The sequence below is a fragment of the Entelurus aequoreus genome, linkage group LG21, assembly GCF_033978785.1.
Source record: "Entelurus aequoreus isolate RoL-2023_Sb linkage group LG21, RoL_Eaeq_v1.1, whole genome shotgun sequence".
Lineage (NCBI taxonomy): Eukaryota > Metazoa > Chordata > Actinopteri > Syngnathiformes > Syngnathidae > Entelurus > Entelurus aequoreus.
The window spans coordinates 24,318,991-24,340,630 of NC_084751.1; the positions used below are offsets into that span (position 1 = coordinate 24,318,991).

A 21,640-nucleotide genomic window follows, 5' to 3' on the forward strand; every position below is an offset into this window, starting at 1 on the left:
AAGACTGAGAAAGTTGTGGAATGCTCATCAAACACTTATTTGGAACATCCCACAGGTGAACAGGCTAATTGGGAACAGGTGGGTGCCATGATTGGGTATAAAAGCAGCTTCCATGAAATGCTCAGTCATTCACAAACAAGGATGGGGCGAGGGTCACCACTTTGAGAACAAATGCGTGAGCAAATTGTCGAACAGTTTAAGAACAACATTTCTCAACGAGCTATTGCAAGGAATTTAGGGATTTCACCATCAATGGTTCGTAATAACATCAAAAGGTTCAGAGAATGTGATCTGAAGAAATCACCAAAAACCAACATTGAATGCCGTGTGTAAAGGATATCACCACATGGGCTCAGGAACACTTCAGAAAACCACTGTCAGTAAATACAGTTCGTCGCTACATCTGTAAGTGCAAGTTAAAACTCCACTATGCAAAGCGAAAGCCATTCATCAACAACACCCAGAAACGCAGCCGGCTTCGCTGGGCCCGAGCTCATCTAAGATGGCCACATGGGCGTTTTTCCAACATGATAAAGGAGAACAAACACACCTTAAAGTGACAGGCACCTTGCTGAGAAGGCGACAAGAGTCAGTGGTCAAGTATGTCTCCTCCAGACCTGAAGATGAGCACTTGTGGGGCATCCTTAAGTGGAAGGAAGGAAAGTGGAGGTATACTGTACATGGTGTCTAACAATCACCAGATCCACCAATGATATCATCATGGAGGAGTGGACAAGGAGTCCAGTAACATCCTGCACAGCTCTGGGGAATTTAATGTCCAAGAGGATTAATTAATGCTATTGATAGATAACAATGATGCTCACTTGGAGTGTACCGATCTGATATTTATGTCAGATATCGGTCCGATACCAGCAAAAAATCAGGGATGGGATTACATTGGCCTGCATTTAGGACGTCCAATATAAGAGCTCTGGTACCAACAGTCTGTTCTGTCCCCCTGATGCAGGGGTGTCAAACTCATTTTAGCTCAGGGGCCTCATGGAGGAAAATCTGTGCACACACCGGCCGGACTATTAAATTCATGGCACTAAAACTAAAAAATAAATACAACTTCGGATTGTTTTCTTTGTCTTACTCTAGCCAAAAATAGAACAAACATTCTGAAAATATTACAATAAAAATACAGCAAAAAATACCGGCAGTGGTAAAGTTTAGATCCATGAAGGAAAGAAGAAAGTGAATGAATGTTTATAACTGAATACATTTACATATGCATAATACTTTGTTTTCTTTTGTATTAATTTTTTAATGAATGAAGTAACGTTTATGACAACATTTTTCCAAAACACAATATAGAATGTGAGGTATAACAGCATAATGCATACATTTATCATTTGTTTTCAAAACGGTTACGAAAAAGTGGGACCCCAAAAATGTACTGTGGGACCCCATTTTTATGACTTGATGGGGTACCTGGGACCCCATTTTGAAAATTCCTAGTGCCAACACTGATGGAGTATTGGTGCGTGCAAAACAGCAGCAGGCGGCTGTGGCCTGCGGGGCGGTTCTAATACTAATCAAATATCAAAGCCATAGATAATTCATTCGCGGGCCGGATCTGGTTCGCGGGCCTTGATTTTGACACCACTGCCCTAATGTCTATTTTTGATAGCTTAACAGACAGACAGACAGACAGACTGACATAGATATATTTATTTATCCCACAATGGGGGAATTATGTGGTTGCAGCGCAGTTTTTACATACAATAACGGAAGTAAAACGTAATGAAAAACTAATAGTAATACATAATTAATAATACATTTTGTGCACTAACTATTGCACTACGCATAGATTAATTTTTTTTTTACAAAAAAACACTATCTTAACACCCGTATTGCACACTGAGAAAGAAGATCACCAAAACCACAAGTGGCTGTGGGTAAAAAGGACCTGTGGTAGCGCTCCTTCCTGCACTGTGAATGTAACAGTGATGACTAGTTGTCTTCATTTAAGAGCCTTTTAAGAGTTATTAGTACATAAAACTGAGCATACAGAAATTAAGTACCGTATTTTTCGGAGTATAAGTCGCCCGGAGTATAAGTCGCACCGGCCGAAAATGCATAATAAAGAAGGAAAAAAAACATATATAAGTCGCACTGGAGTAAAAGTCGCATTTTTGGGGGGAATTTATTTGATAAAACCTAACACCAAGAATAGACATTTGAAAGGCAATTTAAAATAAATAAAGAATAGTGAACAACAGGCTGAATAAGTGTACGTTATATGACGCATAAATAACCAACTGAGAACGTGCCTGGTATGTTAACGTAACAAGAGTCATTCAAATAACTATAACATATAGAACATGCTATATACGTTTACCAAACAATCTGTCACTCCTAATCGCTAAATCCCATGAAATCTTATACGTCTAGTCTCTTACGTGAATGAGCTAAATAATATTATTTGATATTTTACGGTAATGTGTTAATAATTTCACACATAAGTCGCTCCTGAGTATAAGTCGCACCCCCGGCCAAACTATGAAAAAAACTGCGACTTATAGTCCGAAAAATACGGTATGTCAAAATAACTTATACAAGACACAAAATAAATTTTCTCTGACGTTGAACGGCATGCATTAAAACGACTGCGCTAGCTTGATGCTACAGCTATGTTGGTACTCTTTGCACTTGGGACATGCCATATAAATGTGGCATATCAGTGGCCTTGTGGTTAGAGTGTCCACCCTGAGATCACTAGGTCGTGAGTTCAAACCCCGGCCGAGTCATACCAAAGACTATAAAAATGGGACCCATGACCTCCCTGCTTGGCACTCAGCATCAAGGGTTGGAATTGGGGGTTGAATCACCAAAAATGATTCCCGGGCGCGGCCACCGCTGCTGCTCACTACTCCCCTCACCTCCCAGAGGGTGATCAAGGGTGATGGGTCAAATGCAGAGAATCATTTCCCCACACCTAGTGTGTGTGTGACAATCATTGGTACTTTAACTTTAACTTAAACTTATAAATGCTACTAATTAGCATTGGCAATTTTACAGGGCGATTATATTACCTCCGAATTTGGAAATCCAAACTACAACTAAGATACATGTTGCAATTAGGATTGTAAAGTATACCGGTATTAGTATAGTACCGCGATACTAATTAATCGGTACTATATCGCCCCTGAAACGTACCGGTCCCGCAACACCCCGCTCTCCGCGTCGTCGTCACGTCATGACATTGCTGGTTTAGGAGCAGACGAGCATGTTCGGCAGCGCACAATCACGGAGTACTTACAAGCAGACACAGTGTGTAGACAGAAAAGGGAGAACGGACACGTTTTGGCTCAAAAACTAAAGATAAAGGTGAAGTTATAACACTGAAACGCCCTCAGGAAGAGGTGCTTTAAGACATGGCTAGCTAGCTAGCGGCTAACGGCCATCCGCCGTCTGCAGTGTTTTAGCTACTTCTAAATCACTAATCCTCGTCTCCATGGCGACAAATAAAGTACGTTTCTTACAAGTATCATCCCTGCAGGACGAGGAATAGCTAAACATGCTTCACTACACACCGTAGCTCACCGGCATCAAAATATAAACAAACGCCATTCGTGGATCTACACCTAACATCCACGGTAATGATACCAAGTACAGGCACGTATCTAGTAGATACTACTATGATTACGTCCATATTTTTGGGCATCACAACATCTTCTTTCGTTTAAAAAAAAATGTCTGTTATGTTTATAAACTCAGGAAATATGTCCCTGGACACATGAGGACTTTGAATATGACCAATGTATGATCCTGTAACGACTTGGTATCGGATTGATACCCAAATTTGTGGTGTCATCCAAAACTAATGTAAAGTATCAAACAACAGAAGAATAAGTGATTATTACATTTTAACAGAAGTGTAGATAGAACATGTTAAAAGAGAAAATAACCAGAGAGTAACAGTAAATGATCAAGTAGATTAATAATTAATTTTCTACCACTTGTCTTTAATAATGTTGACAAAATAATAGAATGATAAATGACACAATATGTTACTGCATACGTCAGCAGACTAATTAGGAGCCTTTGTTTGTTTACTTACTACTAAAAGACAAGTTGTCTAGTATGTTCACTATTTTATTTAAGGACTTAACTGCAATAAGAAACATATGTTTAATGTACCCTAAGATTTTTTGTTCAAATAAAGCCAATAATGCTTTTTTTTTGTGGTCCCCTTTATTTAGAAAAGTACCGAAAAGTATCAAAATAATTTTAGTACCGGTACCAAAATATTGGTATCGTTACAACACTAGTTGCAATCAAACAGCAGTAATAAGTAGCATTTAGTCATCTCAACTAAATAAAAGACTCAACAACACTCAACATAATGGCAAAAGACTACTTCCTGACTACACACTTAGGACACAGTCCTATTCCAGACTCGGCTCAAGCGCTTCTATCAAGCAGTGCCAGAATCCAGCATGCAGAGACCACATGATCACAATATCACTTGATCAAGACTCATTTAATCTTCCACACTACAAAATAAGTAAAAAGTACTCTGTATTATTTGTGTTGACATGGGATCAATATCGGTATCGACTAACAGCTCAATCGGGACAACCGTTGCTCTCTCTCTAAAAATATCCACACCTTCACTGTGAGGTGTACTCACTTGTGTTGCAGAATTAACTTTTTTACCACTCTGTTTATTTTCTATAGTATTAAGAAGACACTGTAACAATTATTTCCACTGGATGGCAACAGCTGCAAGAACTATGTGTGACCTCATAGAAAAGAGTTTGTCTTCGTTTCCCTCTCACTCCAACTATTAGGTACTCTATTGCAGCACTTGGCAACCCGATGTCACTAACAGTGATTCATGGAATAAACTATGTTTTCTTCAAACGGAACACTGACGACGCAGCAACAGTGCAGTATCTTGCTCAGTGACAGTGGACAGGGCCACAGGGGAGATGGTCACTCTACCATCCAAGCCAAACCGAAAATGTTCCCACAAGGGTGTCCAAAAGTGGTGTGGTACAGCTATGTTGGTACTCTTTGAAACAATTCTAGATTTCTTTAGAAGTTGTGGCCAAAAATGTTGGTTTTATGGCACCATTATGCATGCAGTATCATGTGTTTGGAGGTCTTTAAGTAAGATAGACCAAGATGTATTGTAGAGGACACTTTTGGCCCCAAAATGAAAGCTACGTGCTGACACTGAAGATGCATGTCACCAATAATCAACAAAATCAACAACAAAAAATGGTTTGATCAAGAAATATAAACCTTTGGGAGCAGTCCAACCAGAGTCCCATATCAAACTGAAACCTGGGGTGGTGTGAGGTGGGCTTTGCACAAGTGATGCATGCTGCTTGCAATTTGACAGACGCAAGTGAGTGGAGCAAATAGTCTGTCATGCTGATGAACTCCCACCAAAAAAAAACTAAATGTTGTCATTAAAGCAATATGTGCCTTAAAAATGGGGGGTAATTTTTTTTTTTTTTGTCATAAAAAAATACAATTATGTGTGTTTACGGACTGTATCCCTGCAGACTGTATTGATCTATATTGATATATAATGTAGGAACCAGAAATATTAATAACAGAAAGAAACAACCCTTTTGTGCGAATGAGTGTGAATGTTTGTAAATGGGGGAGGGAGGTTTTTTTGGGTTGGTGCACTAATTGTAAGTGTATATTGTGTTTTGTATGTTGATTTAATAAAATAATAAAAATAAAAAATAAAATAAAATTTAAAAAAAAATATATATATATATATATATATTTTTTTTTTTTCTTGTGCGGCCCAGTACCAATCGATCCGCGGTCTGGTGGTTGGGGACCACTGCTCTAAATAACCATTCGAAACCCGCCAACAATACTCTTTATACATATCGTGACCTGAATATTAACCAAATATTAGCAATGTTGTTGTTACAAACGCTAACACAGACACACTATTTTTAGCGGCGGACTGATAGCAAGTGGCCCTAAGCTGTTTTACTGTGAGCCGGCAGCGTCAAAGTTATTTTAGATTATAAATCATGCCTTTAACTTTGATTGATGATTTGGATATTAGGAGGATTTAGCCATAAATCTAGAAGTTGTTCATCTGTGACATTAAATTTATACACAAAGATGGAGAAAAACACACAACCAAAGACGGTGTCTACAGGGAGACTTTTCCTTGTAAACCCTTCATGTGCATCATAATTGATTCTTCATCTAAACGGGAAGATATGGACATCCTATCAGTCGCCATCGAAGTAAGAGCAGACATTGTACAGTAAGCTATCCTTTTTTATGTTTGTATTTCTTGTTTAGCACTTAGCAATACTGCTACATGATGCTTAGTGTTTCACTAAAGCTGGATCTGTTTAACAGAGCTTCTAAAACTTGTAGCTCCTCCTCCTTATATTTAGGATCAACAATATAGGTTTCTTTCGTTATTGTAAAACGTTCTATATACTCCCAAGCTGTCAATGGGTGCAAAAGCAGAACCCTGCATGACAATATTGCCTATAACAGTGTTTATCAACCACTGTGCCGCGGCACACTAGTGTGTCATGAGATACAGTCTGGTGTGCCGTGGGAGATGATCTAGTTTCACCTATTTGGGTTAAAAATATTTTTTGCAAACCAGTAATTATAGTCTGCAAATGATGTGTTGTTGTTGAGTGTCCGTGCTGTCTAGAGCTCGGCAGAGTAACCGTGTAATACTCTTCCATATCAGTAGGTGGGAGTCAGTAGCTAATTGCTTTGTAGATGTCGGAAACAGCGGGAGGCAGCATGAAGGTAAAAAGGTATCTAATGCTTAAACCAAAAATAAACAAAATGTGAGTGCCTCTAAGAAAAGGCATTGAAGCTTAGGGAAGGCTATGCAGAACAAAACTAAAACTGACTACAAAGTAAACAAATACAGAATGCTGGACGACAGCAAAGACTTACTATGGAGCAAAAACGGCGTCCACAAAGTACATTCGAACATGACATGACAATCAACAATGTCCCCACAAAGAAGGATAAAAACAACTGAAATATTCTTGATTGCTCAAACAAAGTAGATGCGGGAAATATCGCTCAAAGGAAGACATGAAACTGTTATAGGAAAATACCAAAAAAACAGAAAAAGCCACCAAAATAGGAGCGCAAGACAAGAACTAAAACACTACACACAGGAAAACAGCAACAAACTCAAAATAAGTCACGGAGTGATGTGACAGGTGGTGACAGTACACCTACTTTGAGACAAGAGCTATATTAATGCATACTTTGTTATGGTGTAAAGTCATATCCAACAATTGTGACAATTACATTGTACTGTCAACTGAGTTTCGTTTTTTAATGATTTCTGCTGGTGGTGTGCCTCTGGATTTTTTCAACCCAAAAAATGTGCCTTGGATCAAAAAAGGTTGAAAAACACTGGCCTATGAGATACAATTTTAAAAAAAATTCTATAAAGAAGTTTGTTTCCTTTGTGCTGAATGCCATCATTCCAGTCAGTTAATAAGGACACCGGTGCCACTTCTACTGGCAGCATGGATGTCCTTAGAAGTCAATTATGCGCAGCGCGAGATGATCTCAGCGCCGTTGGCTTGTGCGCAAAAGACGCGCCTGCAGACCCTGAATGGGAAAAAAACCCGTCCCTCCGTCTTCACGCCTGTCACCAATTATTTCATGCACTTATATTAATCACCCCAATGAACCTCACTCACCAGCCGCAGCGAGAGAGAAATAAAGACTTGAAGCCCCGATCATGTTGGCGCGGCTCTGTCAGTCAGCACGGAGGGAAAACACTGATTCAAATATTCCACCGGCTTTCTTCTCCTGCTTTTAGGCGTGACGTGGGATCACCGAATGGCTGGAAACGCACCCACAAGGCTCCCTCATGCCCTCTTCTCCCAGAAAACATCCACACTTTTGCGTCTGCAAAGTCCGCTGTCTCTCTTCTGCGCTATTCCTCCATAGTGAGCGTGCCCGTGCTGCTGCTGCAGGGGCGTGCATGAGGAGGAGGAGGAGCTGGGGGGCAGGACCCGCTCTTAAGTGGGCTTGGTCTGCCATTGCATGGGGAACACCTCGATAAAGAAACTTTAATTTGGATTTCATTTTTATTGTTTTTCCAAAAGGAAATAACGGATAGAAAAATAGCGCGGTTGGTAGAGTGGCCGTGCCAGTAACTTGAGGGTTCCAGGTTCGATCCCCGCTTCTGCCATCCTAATGTCCTTGGGCAAGACACTTTGCCCACCTGCTCACAGTGCCACCCACACTGGGTTAAAAATGTAACTTAGATATTGGGTTTCACAGTGTAAAGTGCTTTGAGTCACTAGAGAAAAGCGCTATATAAATATAATTCACTTCACTAATTCACTAATTAGTTCCAGTGTCAAACTTACCATCATGGATATGGAAAAGTAAAGCTTCACATTATAAAGATCACACGGATCTATTTTATGCTGCAGCTGTTACATATACTGTAAAATTGTACGTGGTAATTGTAATATATTGTATATATGATATAAACATGTCATATAACAGACCTGGGCATTCTGCGGCCCGCGGCCCGCATCCGGCCCTTTGTGCGTCCCTGTCCGGCCCGCGTGAGGCCAATTATAAATTACAAAATAAATTTTAAAAAGTATCTATGTCCAGTGTGCAATACAACGGTGCTGCTTTTGTTTTGAAAATCGTTATTTGTATTACTTCCGTGTGGACGTATGCGTGTGCGTGATTGTGAGTGAATGTGAACAGCTGCAATCACAAATTACAAAATAAAGTTGAAAAAACATCTATGTCGTGCGCGCAATACAACTGTGCTGCTTTTATTTTGAAAAGTATTATTTATGGGCGTGTGTCCGTGTGTAACCTGCGAGTGAAGGTGCACAAGCAGCGACAAGTGATGCACGGTTTACACCCGAGACGCTAAAAAGAGAAAAGTTGATGATGAATGCCGTGTTTCCAACAAGACATGGACTGCCAAGCAACGTTCCCTCTAAGGTGCGTGCCTGCGCAATTGCGCACTGCTCAAGCGTCCGCTGCGCACAGCAAATATATGCCGCGCACCAAATCAAATCCCATCTGAATTCTAAACAAAATAAACATATTTATTCTATGTAATTATGCAATGCAACTCTGAGTGACAGTGACAACAAGCGGCCCTAACGGTGTTCGTCAACACCGTTCAATTGAACACCGTTCAATTATTGTAACGTCTATCGAGATGCTTCGAGGACAGGAATTATATCGATCACTTTATTGAGCAAAACTGTTTATATTCGGCCATAACCACACCAAAAACATGAGTAAAACACTTCTATTTCGATAAACTAGTCATTTTCTGCCGTACAAACCAGGCAAAAACCAACTTGTCATCTGTCACCAACACGCATACCACTAAACCACTGTTGCGTTTATGGCCACACAAAAAGTCGGACAACTCAAACACCACACAAAGTTACACTATGACTCCTCAGTCATACGTGTGCTTATTTTACTGTAATTTATTATTAATGTTAATTTATTTATATTAGTCATGGAATGCTGTTACACACACTATGTTGAAGTATTGCTATTATTATTAATTATTATTATTATTATTATTATTATTATTATTATTATTATTATTATTATTATTATTATTTATCTTACGGTATATATCAAAAATAATATTGAGCAAAATTTAATTGAAATATTGTCGATGTGGCCCTCCAGCAGTGCTCGGGTTGCTCATGCGGCCCCCGGTAAAAATTAATTGCCCACCCCTGTCATATAATATAATATATCAGTATATCTCATATACAGTACATATATTATGTAAATATTACATATACGTTATATTTTATATTGCTACTACGGTACATTTTTAGTGTATTTTATACCTGCATTGTCCGTTCCATCCTTACACTTTCCATCCTTTGTAACTGAGCTACTGTGTGGAACAATTTCCCTTGTGGATCATTAACGTTTGTCTAAGTCTAAGTCTAAAGGCCTACTGAAATGAAATGTTCTTATTTAAACGGGGATAGCTGGTCCATTCTATGTGTCATACTTGATCATTTCGCGATATTGCCATATTTTTGCTGAAAGGATTTAGTAGAGAACATCGACGATAAAGTTCGCAACTTTTGGTTGCTGATAAAAAAGCCTTGCCTGTACCGGAAGTAGCGTGACGTCGCAGGTTGAAGAGCTCCTCACATCTGCACATTGTTTACACCAGCAGCGAGAGCAATTCAGACCGAGAAAGCGACGATTACCCCATTAATTTGAGCGAGGATGAAAGATTTGTGGATGAGGAAAGTGAGAGTGAAGGATTAGAGTGCAGTGCAGGACGCCAGGGTGTTTTTTTTTCTCGCTCTGACCGTAACTTAGGTACAAGGGCTCATTGGATTCCACACGTTCTCCTTTTTCTATTGTGGATCACGGATTTGTATTTTAAACCACCTCGGATACTATATCCTCTTGAAAATGAGAGTCGAGAACGCGAAATGGACATTCACAGTGACTTTTATCTCCACGACAATACATCGGTGAAGCACTTTAGCTTCAGAGCTAACATGATAGCATTGTGCTTAACTGCGGATAGAAACAGAAGAAACATGCCCCTGACTGGAAGGATAGACAGAAGATCAACAATACTACTATTACTTCTACTATCAGGAGACACCGAACCAAACCCTGGACCTGTAACCACACAGTTAATGCTGTCCAACCTGGCGAAGCCTAGCAATGCTGTTGCTAACGACGCCATTGAAGCTAACTTAGCTACGGGACCTCGACAGAGCTATGCTAAAAACATTAGCTCTCCACCTACGCCAGCCCTCATCTGCTCAGCACGACCCGTGCTCACCTGCGTTCCAGCGATTGACGGCGCAACGAAGGACTTCACCCGATCATCGGTGCGGTCGGCGGCTAGCGTCGGATAGCGCGTCTGCTATCCGACTCAAAGTCCTCCTGGTTGTGTTGCTGCAGCCAGCCGCTAATACACCGATCCCACCTACAGCTTTCTTCTTTGCTGTCTTCATTGTTCATTAAACAAATTGCAAAAGACTCACCAACACAGATGTCCAGAATACTGTGGAATTTTTCGATGAAAACAGACGCTGTTTGTATTGGGACACAATGGTGTCCCAATACTTCTGTTCAATCCGTGACGTCACGCGCAAACGTCATCATACCGAGACGTTTTCAGCAGGATATTTCGCGGGAAATTTAAAATTGCACTTTACTAATCTAACCCGGCCGTATTGGCATGTGTTGCAATGTTAAGATTTCATCATTGATATATAAACTATCAGACTGCGTGGTCGGTAGTAGTGGGTTTCAGTAGGCCTCTAAGTCTAATCACACGTTTTGCATGAATAAGCGCATGTAAAATGTCAATTCATGAAAGACAGGTTGCTTCATATAAATAAATTGTAAATGGGTTATACTTGTATAGCGCTTTTCTACCTTTAAGGTACTCAAAGCGCTTTGACACTATTTCCACATTTACCCATTCACACACACATTCACACACTGATGGCGGGAGCTGCCATGCAAGGTGCTAACCACGACCCATCAGGAGCAAGGGTGAAGTGTCTTGCTCAAGGACACAATGGACGTGACTAGGATGGTAGAAGCTGGGGATTGAACCAGGAACCCTCAGGTTTCTGGCACGGCCACTCTCTAAATTGCGCCACGCTGTCCAATATATGCTTTTTTTTTTTTTTTTTACCAGAAACGTGTTCCTAGCCCCTTTCTACTCCGTCATTGAAAAATATATTGTCAGGATTTGTTGGTGACGAACCCCAAGATGCAGAGATGGCAGGCTTGTTGCAGAAAACATATATTATGCATTCTAATAAAGATAGAGAGGAAAATGGATTAACAGACGCAATCCACTTTGCACACGTTTAGTAGATCAGCTTTGCGTGTGCTATCAAGTTTGCACATGTTTTAGTACATGCAACCTTTTAGTAAATCATGACTTAAGTATGTTTAATGTGCTATTTTGCACAAAAAGATATTACTTAACAATTTCTTTCCCAGGAATTAGTTTTAGTTCAAAACATGCAACAAGTATGAAAATCCTTTCACACAGATAAAAAGTGTGAAAAATAATTTGTAATGGAGAGGGCTCAAAATACATTTCTGCGTAGGGCCCCAATTTAGCCAGTCAAAATTGTTAAGTGTTTTAATGTGTGTATATTTTACTTTTAACAGTCGTTAACTTTTTTTACACTATAATGGCTATAAGTGTTAAAATACAATTAAAGTTTGATTGATTGATTGATTGATTGATTGATTGATTGATTGATTGATTGATTGATTGATTGATTGATTGATTGATTGATTGATTGATTGATTGAAAAACCTTTATTGTCATCTTCAACAGGTTCTAACAAAACATATAGCGTTAAACAAAAATCAAAAATAAAGAAAAGTTTAACCCTGGACTAAATAATTACTACTTTATTTTTTTCATTCCCATGGAAATGTTCACTTTTTACTAAAGCTAATGTATACTGTTTTATTATTTTTACAGTAGCTAACTTCCTTTTACGCTTGCATGACAGTTAAGAGTGTAACAATGCTATTTAGAACATAGTCAGTACAGTCATTGAGTTGTCTTATGATGACAAGAGTTTGACCCTGGAACAGATTATTAATGTTTTTTTTATTAATTCCTTGAGTAAAATGTCACTTGTCATAATGCTGTTTTATAATTTTTATTATTATTATTATTATTATTATAAGCCTTTATTTAACCAGGTAAAATCCCATTGAGATCAAAGATCTCTTTTCCAAGGGAGACCTAGCCAAGAGGGCAGCAGCAAGGTTACATTAAAAACAGTAAACAAATACATAAAACATCACATTTACGACATTAAAACTTGATCACATAACACAAGTGCATACAGACAAGGTAGACTGCAGTCCTTTCACAGAAGCTTTAAACTCATTCAACGTAACAAGGGTTTGAAGTTTAATATTCGATTGTAGGTTATTCCAAGCCTTCGCTGCTGAAAACCTAAATGCTTTCTTGCCCAGTTCAGTTCTTACTTTGGGGACGACAAATTGCAGAACATTCATTGAACGAAGATTGTGACTTCCTTGTTTCTTTGTTAAAAGACAAGACAGATAAGATGGAGTGATACCCAGAATGGTTTTGTAGATGAAAACATACCATTATAGTGGCTTAGTTTTTTTACGGTGATATAAAAGTTAAGATTGTCAAAATTAAAAACATTGCTAACAGTTATTAAAAGTTTTACAACGGCAACAGCTTGCAAGGGGTCATAAAATTGCCTTACATAATTTTTCATGATTGTTAAACTCAGTGAAATACCCTTTATATTGTCTGTGCAATTATTTAAGGGTTTAGGTCTTAGGAATGCTCTTTGTAGCGGAGGTCGTGGCACTAAAAAGCAGAGGACAGCGGGCAATGTGCAGGTAAATTGGTATTTAATGTCAAAAGGTCCAAAAAATCCAAGGCAGTGTGCAACAGAAATTTGCACAAAAGCAAGCACAGGGAAACTGTGCAAGTAAAATAACAAAAAAAAATTTAAAAAGAAAAAAATGCAAAACAAGAAGTGAAAAAATGCCACTAACCCTGAAAGTTCCTCTTAACACCAAGGCACCAAACATTTGGAATGATCCCACAACCTACTAAGAAAAGAGACTGGCTTAAATAGCCCTCCAACCGCAGGTGAGATACAAACAAGCCGTAGGTGAGGAGGGAAGCGCTCAGAAAGATTAAAGTTAGGGCAACAGAATACAAACAAAACAGGAAGTGGAACTAAAATAAGAGCCTAAAACTGGAAGTGAAACCAAAAACACAGGACAAACACCCAAAAGCTAAAACAAAGAATGGCCTGGCCTAACAAGTCGGAACATTAGGACGGCAACAGTTTGACCCTGGAACTGAGTAATTGAATTGTCATTCTTTACAACGGGGAAAAACTGTCTAAAAATGCAAGCTATTCTTGAGTCCATGTTCAGGTTTACACACTGAAACATGAGGCAGACCCCCCCACACCTCCCCATTCATGACCACCAGCTGGATAGCTCTCGCAAAAAAATCCCTGTAACATTCTTATTGGGTGCCGACAGAGCCTCTAGTTAACAAGCTGAAATATGTGCACAGTGTTGGGATGTATAACGCATGTGTTAGTTATCCTATAAGACCCTAAAATAACGCATGCTTAAACCCGCCTTACCAATTTTAGCCCTGTGTTATTTCAATTATCCTGATTGGCCACACAAACGCACACATGCTTGTATCAGTTCCAGGAAAACCACAGAGCAGCGTTGTTCACGGTTATCCTTCTCCATGTCCACGTTTATATATTATGATGGTTTCTATAAACAAGCTGTCCGGCAGTTATTGCCGTATATCACGCGTGTACATACATGTGAGCTTAGACAATGTATGCAGACAACAAATGCCCACAACGTGCATGCCTCAGGAACTGCCAGTGACTGTTTATGCAAGTCCTTCCTGTCCTCAGCTCTACAGCAGATATCACCAACAGAGACTCAGGAAGAGTCTGATTAGTGTTTAGGGCATTTCCCCACCTATCTCCACCCTTCGACCTTCACCATCCTCTCAGGCCTGTCATGCACCTCTGAGAACAACATACTGCGTAGGGTACGACTACTCAACATGCAACCCAAGGGACAAATATGGCCTGTGAATGACGTAAAACCGATCCGCAAGTTGAGTCCAAAAATTGGGAGTGAGCACGCTTGTCATAACGCTCTTTTCCACCGCAGGAAATTTAAAGGAACGTTCCCATTTACCATACTTGCCAACCCTCCCGTTTTTAGCGGGAGACTCCCGGTATTCAGCGCCTCTCCCGATAACCTCCCGACAGAAATTTTCTCCCGACAAACTCCCGGTATTCAGCCGGAGCTGGAGGCCAGGCCCCCTCCAGCTCAATGCGGACCTGAGTGGGGACAGCCTGTTCTCACGTCCGCTTTCCCACAATATAAACAGCTTACCTGCCCAATGACGTCATAACTGTAGAATGATCAAGGGCGAGTTGTTGGTTTCTTATGTGGGTTTATTGTTAGGCAGTTTCATTAACGTCCTCCCAGCGCGGTAACAACACACAACAACAGCGGTCACGTTTAGTCTACCGTAAAGCAGTTCTTCTGCCGTAAACAGCAATGTTGTGACACTCTTAAAAAGGACAATACTGCTATCTACTGGATAGCCTCCAGAACACTTAAATTCAAGTATTTATTTTATTTACATGTATAATAAAATAAATATATATATATATATATAGCTAGAATTCACTGAAAGTCAAGTATTTCATACATATACATATACATACATATATATATATATATATATATTTATATATATATATATATATATATATATATATATATATATATATATATATATACATATATATATATATATATATATATATATATATATATATATATATATACATATATATACATATATATACATATATATATATATATATATATATATATATATATATATATATATATATATATATATATATATATATATATATATATATATATATATATATCATACTTGCCAACCCTCCCGTTTTTAGCGGGAGGATCCCGATATTCAGCGCCTCTCCCGACAACCTCCCGACAGGGATTTTCTCCCGACAAACTCAAAATTCAGCCGGAGCTGAAGGCCACGGCCCAAAAAAAAAAAGTCTGCCGCAGCTGCGATTGGACCTGACCAGCCTCCGGGTACAAGTACTGGAGTACCAATTGCTTGCCAGGGAAGATCTTCCCCAGGAAGCAAGGATTGACCGGTTTTAGTTTAGTCTTTATTTGAAGGGACAATGTACAGAAACATTAAACTCAAAGACAGATATGTTCTGTACCAGATTATAGCTAAATAGCTCATTTCCATCTGCAGTCCCTGGCTACCTAAATTAAAGGGATACAAAAATCATGCAATAAAATTATGACAATAAAATCGTACACAAGTATTAAGAAAAAAGTCATAAAATGCCCTTTCATGGACACATACTTAATATACAATACAACCACACCTCATTTACATCATCACACAAAGACAATACATGCTTTTGTTCACATCTGTCATCATTTGTAAAAACAACCATGATTTTAACAGACACACCTCACAATTTACAATAAAAAATGCTCTCATGGATAAATATAATACACATTAGGTTGATGTGTCAAACATAATGCCCATCTTAGTGACCGTGTGAGCAGCTTTGATTGCTCCAAAGCCACTTTTTAACTTCAATTGTGAATGAAGAGTAATCTGTTAGACTTTTTAAGTTTGTTGTGAGGTCGTTCCATTCCTTTATGGCTTTATATGAAATCTGGGTACGCTACACTGCCCCCTGGTGGAGGCTCGTGCGTTTCTAGTTGTCACAGCAGATGTAAACAGGACAAAGTTTTGGGCCATGCTAGGGAGAGATGGAAGATTCCACACTCTCGTGCATTTGATGAAAGCACTTTTGTGCGTGCCACACAGCAATGCATCATCAGAGAGGGTGTTCAGCATGGTTAGAAAAATAGTGACAGAGAATAGAAAGAGGATGGCCAATTCAACCCTTAACAAAGCATTGTACTTTCAAGTACAACAATGAGTAGATGAGTGTTGTGTGTATATGTGTAAATAAATGAACACTAAAATTCAAGTATTTCTTTTATTTATATATATAATAATAAAAAAAAATATATATATATATATATATATATATATATATATATATATATATATATATATATATATATATATATATATATATATATATATATATATATAGCTAGAATTCACTGAAAGTCAAGTATATATATATATATATATGAAATACTTGAGTTGGTGAATTCTAGCTGTAAATATACTCTCCTCTTAACCACGCCCCTAACCACGCCCCCCACCCCGACCAAGCCCCCCCCCATATATATATATATATATTAATATATATATTTTTATATATATATATATATATATATATATATATATATATATATATATATATATATATATATATATATATATATATATATATATATATATATATATATATATATATATATATATATATATATATATATGTGTGTGTGTGTGTGTGTGTGTGTATATATATGTGTGTGTATATCATACTTGCCAACCTTGCCAATATATATGAAATACTTGAGTTGGTGAATTCTAGCTTAAATATATTCCCCTCTTAACCACGCCCCCAACCACGCCCCTGCCCCACCCCCGACCACGCCCGTCCACACACACACACACCCCCACCCCCCACCTCCCGGTATCGGAGGTCTCAAGGTTGGCAAGTATGCATTTACCCTGGGAAATGAAATACCCCACTGCGTTTTCAACAAAAAATACCTGGGTAAATAAAGTAAATAAAGTGTTCGCCGATGTATTGTCGTGGAGATAAAAGTCACTGTGAATGTCCATTTCGCGTTCTCGACTCTCATTTTCAAGAGGTTATAGTATCCGAGGTGGTTTAAAATACAAATCCGTGATCCACAATAGAAAAAGGAGAAAGTGTGGAATCCAATGAACCCTTGTACCTAAGTTACGGTCAGAGCGAAAAAAGATACGTCCTGCACTGCATTCTAATCCTTCACTCTCACGTTCCTCATCCACGAATCTTTCATCCTCGCTCAAATTAATGGGGTAATCGTCGCTTTCTCGGTCCGAATCTCTCTCGCTGCATTGTAAACAATGGGAAAATGTGAGCAGCCCTTCCTCCTGTGACGTCACGCTACTTCCGGTATAGGCAAGGCTTTTTTTTATCAGCGACCAAAAGTTGTGAACTTTATCGTCGATGTTCTTTACTAAATCCTTTCAGCAAAAATATGGCAATATCGCGAAATTATCAAGTATGACACATAGAATGGATCTGCTATCCCCGTTTGAATAAAAAAATGTCATTTCAGTAGGCCTTTAAGTCCTGACTTTGAGCAACTTCAACATAAAGTTGAAACAACTTTCTTTCTGACGTTTAATCAATGACGGGTTCTGATGTTGATTTGATTATTGAATTTTAGTCATATTTCAACCAATATTCTACAACAAAAATACAATGTTGAAACAACATGCTTTTTTACAATGTTTATTTAATGTCTGTTTCTGACATTGATTTGACCATTGAATTTTGGTCATTTCCCAACCAACAATGTTGATCAAATGTTAGACATTAATGTTATCTCAATTTACAAATACAACTATTTTGCAACATTGTTTCGAAGTCAGTTTTAAAGGAGAAGTATGTATGATCAACGTTGTTTCAAAGACTTGTGCCTACTGGGGTACTATGCTACTCCTCCATACGTCATCGGCCTGATTTGCATAAACTACCCTGAACTGTGGAATGTGGCGGAAACACAAACCACACACGTACGCAGGAACCTCTAGTTCCAGGAACTAAAGGCAAGGCAAGGCAAGGCAACTTTATTTGTATAGCGCTTTTCATACACAAGGCAGACTCAAAGTGCTTCACAGACAACAAAGTGAAATGAAAGAAAATAAAAGCAAAATTAAAATGCAGACAATAAAAATAAAAACAGTGCAGACGTTAAAAGTTAAAAGATTAAAAGATTTAGCTGAAAGCTAAGGTGAACATAAAAGTCTTCAGTCTAGTTTTAAAAGTAGTGAGAGTTGGGGAGAGTCTGACATCTTCAGGAACTTTATTCCAGCTATGTGTTGCATAGTGACTGAATGATGATCTCCCTTGATTTGAGTTTACTCTTGGAACCGCTAACAGATTGGTCTCAGAAGATCTTAGTGATCTAGAGGGCATATATAGTGGGAGCATATCAGTGATATACTTGGGCCCTAGACCATGTAGTGATTTATATGTGAGCAGGAGGATTTTGAAATCTATTCTCTGATGTACAGGGAGCCAATGTAAGGATTTAAGAATTGGTGTAATGTGCTCACATTTTTTGGTCTTTGTTAGAACTCTAGCAGCAGCGTTCTGAACAAGCTGTAGCTGCCTGACAGTTTTTTTGGGAAGACCTGCAAGGAGACCATTACAATAGTCTAGCCTACTGGTAATAAAGGCATGTACAAGTTTTTCTAAGTCTTGAGCTGACATGAGCCCTCTAAGTCTTTTTACATTTTTGAGGTGATAGTAGGCCGATTTTGTTACTGATTTGATGTGACTGTCGAAATGTAAATCAGAATCTAAAATAACCCCAAGATTTCTGGCTTTATTTGAGGTTTTCAGGGACAGTGATTGAAGGTGTTGGATGACTTTAAACCTTTCTTTTTTTAGCACCAAAAACAATTATCTCAGTTTTATCTTCATTTAGTTGTAGGAAATTTTGGCACATCCAGTGTTTGACTTGCTCAATGCACTGGCACAGAAGATCTATGGGGCGATAGTCATTTGGTGATAGCGCTACATAGATTTGGGTGTCATCGGCATAGCAATGATGGTCAATGTTATTATTTTGCATGATTTGTCCTAGTGGGAGCATATAGATGTTAAATAAAGTCGGCCCCAAGATTGAACCTTGGGGGACTCCACACGTTACGTTGGTTGGTTCTGATACAAAGTCACCAATGGAAACAAAATAGTTCCTATCTTGTAGATATGACTTGAACCAGCTTAAAACTGTGCCTGAGATCCCCACCCAGTTTTCCAACCTGTCCAAAAGTATTGAGTGGTCGACAGTGTCAAATGCAGCACTGAGGTCCAAAAGCATTAATACTGAAGTTTTGCCAGAGTCTGTGTTTAGACGGATGTCATTTATAACTTTAAGAAGGGCCGTCTCTGTGCTATGAAGAGGTCGAAATCCTGACTGGAAGTTGTTGTGGCAGCCAGTAGGTAAAGGTTCCAAGAAGGTACATTTCCTGAAAAAGGCATATACATAGGATCTTTGACTATTTGCAGAACACTCCTGTCTAGCGATGGATAATAAATTCAGTACTTTTATATCTTAGCTTAGCTACAACAATAGCTATGTGCACATGGACACAACAAATCAGATTAAAACCCTAAACGGAATAAAAATGCTTCATGTAAAAACGCTCTTTGGAATATTCTGACCCGATCACACACGTTTGGATCAAAATTTTGTTCCGATCAAGACGGCTGGTTTATGCCAATAGTCATTCAGATTGGAGCGCATGTAAACACTTCCTCCCAGGTTCGGGTCAAAATGATCCTTACTGCGCATATCTGTTACGTCAGCTAAACTTTGGTGGTTGAAGGGGGACTAAATTTAAAAGTCTCGGAATGAAGCGATTATCTTGTTGCTGTCTCCCTATATCCAACATGTACAGAAGTAGCGTTATATACTGTTGAGTTCATTGCTCTAAAGCAGTGGTGTCAAACTCATTTTAGATCGGGGGCCACCTGGAGAAAAATCTACTCCCAAGTGGGCCGGACTGGTAAAATCAAAGCACGATAACTTAAAAATAAAGACAACTTCAGATTGTTTTCTTTGTTTAAAAATAGAACAAGCACATTCTGAAAATGTACAAATCATAATGTTGTTGGGGTTTTTTTACACTTACATGTCGCGGTTAATAGTATTCTACCTTTATTTGTCGTTATTTATACTTTCTGAATAAATGATGCGATAATGTTCATCAGTCAACTCATTGGTGTTAATTTTCAATCTATTATGATGAAAAAAATAATATCAATATCAAATTACACAATGTACTGATGTACTAACTTCATGTGTTTTTTGTTTTTTTTTACATATATAGCATAATCTACATAGATACAAAGAATTGCTATTGCGACATCTACTGGACACATTTACAACAGCAGTTTCTTTCATTCAAAAATTTCCGCTAATTTTTATACTTTGCAAACTCATCCCGCGGGCTGGATAAAACCTGTTCGCGGGCCTGAACCAGCCCGCGGGCATAATGTTTGAAACCCCTGCTCTAAAGCAAACGTATGGTCTGGAGTGTCATGTGTGGATGTAACAACAAAAAAAGAAGCTGTTTTATTCACGGCCTTATAGCTACTCCAAGAGCTAACTGCTAGCCTCAGGCATGTACACAGAATGTCGTAACATCTGTGAGAACAGAAAATACGGAAATCTGTACATATCACGACATGGCGGGCATAGAACAGCTCTATTTCGAAAAATAATCGGATAATTATCCATGTATACAGTAACATTCTAATCCAAATTATGATCAGTATAAATAAATGTTGCCCTTGTACACATAGCTGGTGTCGCCCAATAGTCCAGCTACTGTATAACGTGTGTAACATGTTCTCATCACAGTTTCCTTCCTCTTCGTCCATCTGCAGACAGAAGGGCATTAGGAGCGGACAAGCTATAAGGTTTGCCGGCTCCCTAATGAGTCCAAGTCACGCTTATCTAATTTAGGCAAGTATGTTCTTAGAATATCCAGAAAACACAATCAGCCTTCTGTGGCTAACGAAGACAAAATTCCTTTTTAGACAGCCAATTCGTTTTCATAGAGTCTGACAGAGACACTTTACTCGCAGATGGAGTCAGTCGTCGTGCTAAGTGACCCCCCGGCGACCCTCCCTTTCCTTACCAGAGACATCTATCTACAGCAAGCATCTGAGGAATGTATAATGTACACATAAGAATCTTCCGCTGCTGTTTGTGTCGATGACAGTTCTTGGTAAACGTACTATATATGGCGCTATGTAAATCGCCTCTGAAGCCTAAAAATGGTATGACTGTCAGATTG

The 21,640-nt window shown here is 38.8% G+C and overlaps 1 protein-coding gene across 2 annotated transcripts in view; it reads right to left on the reverse strand.

Annotated features, from left to right (window-relative positions):
- Positions 1-21,640, reverse strand: part of itga1 (integrin, alpha 1) — a 195,057-nt gene that overhangs the window by 152,985 nt on the left and 20,432 nt on the right. The window contains exon 1 of one of the 2 annotated variants that reach the window (XM_062031219.1): positions 7,686-7,925. The exons of the other annotated variant lie outside the window; for it this stretch is intronic. Coding sequence (XP_061887203.1) covers positions 7,686-7,728 — 43 coding nt within the window. The 5' untranslated portion in view covers positions 7,729-7,925. Of the gene's footprint in view, positions 1-7,685; positions 7,926-21,640 lie in introns of those variants that run through there. 2 annotated transcript variants of the gene reach the window in all.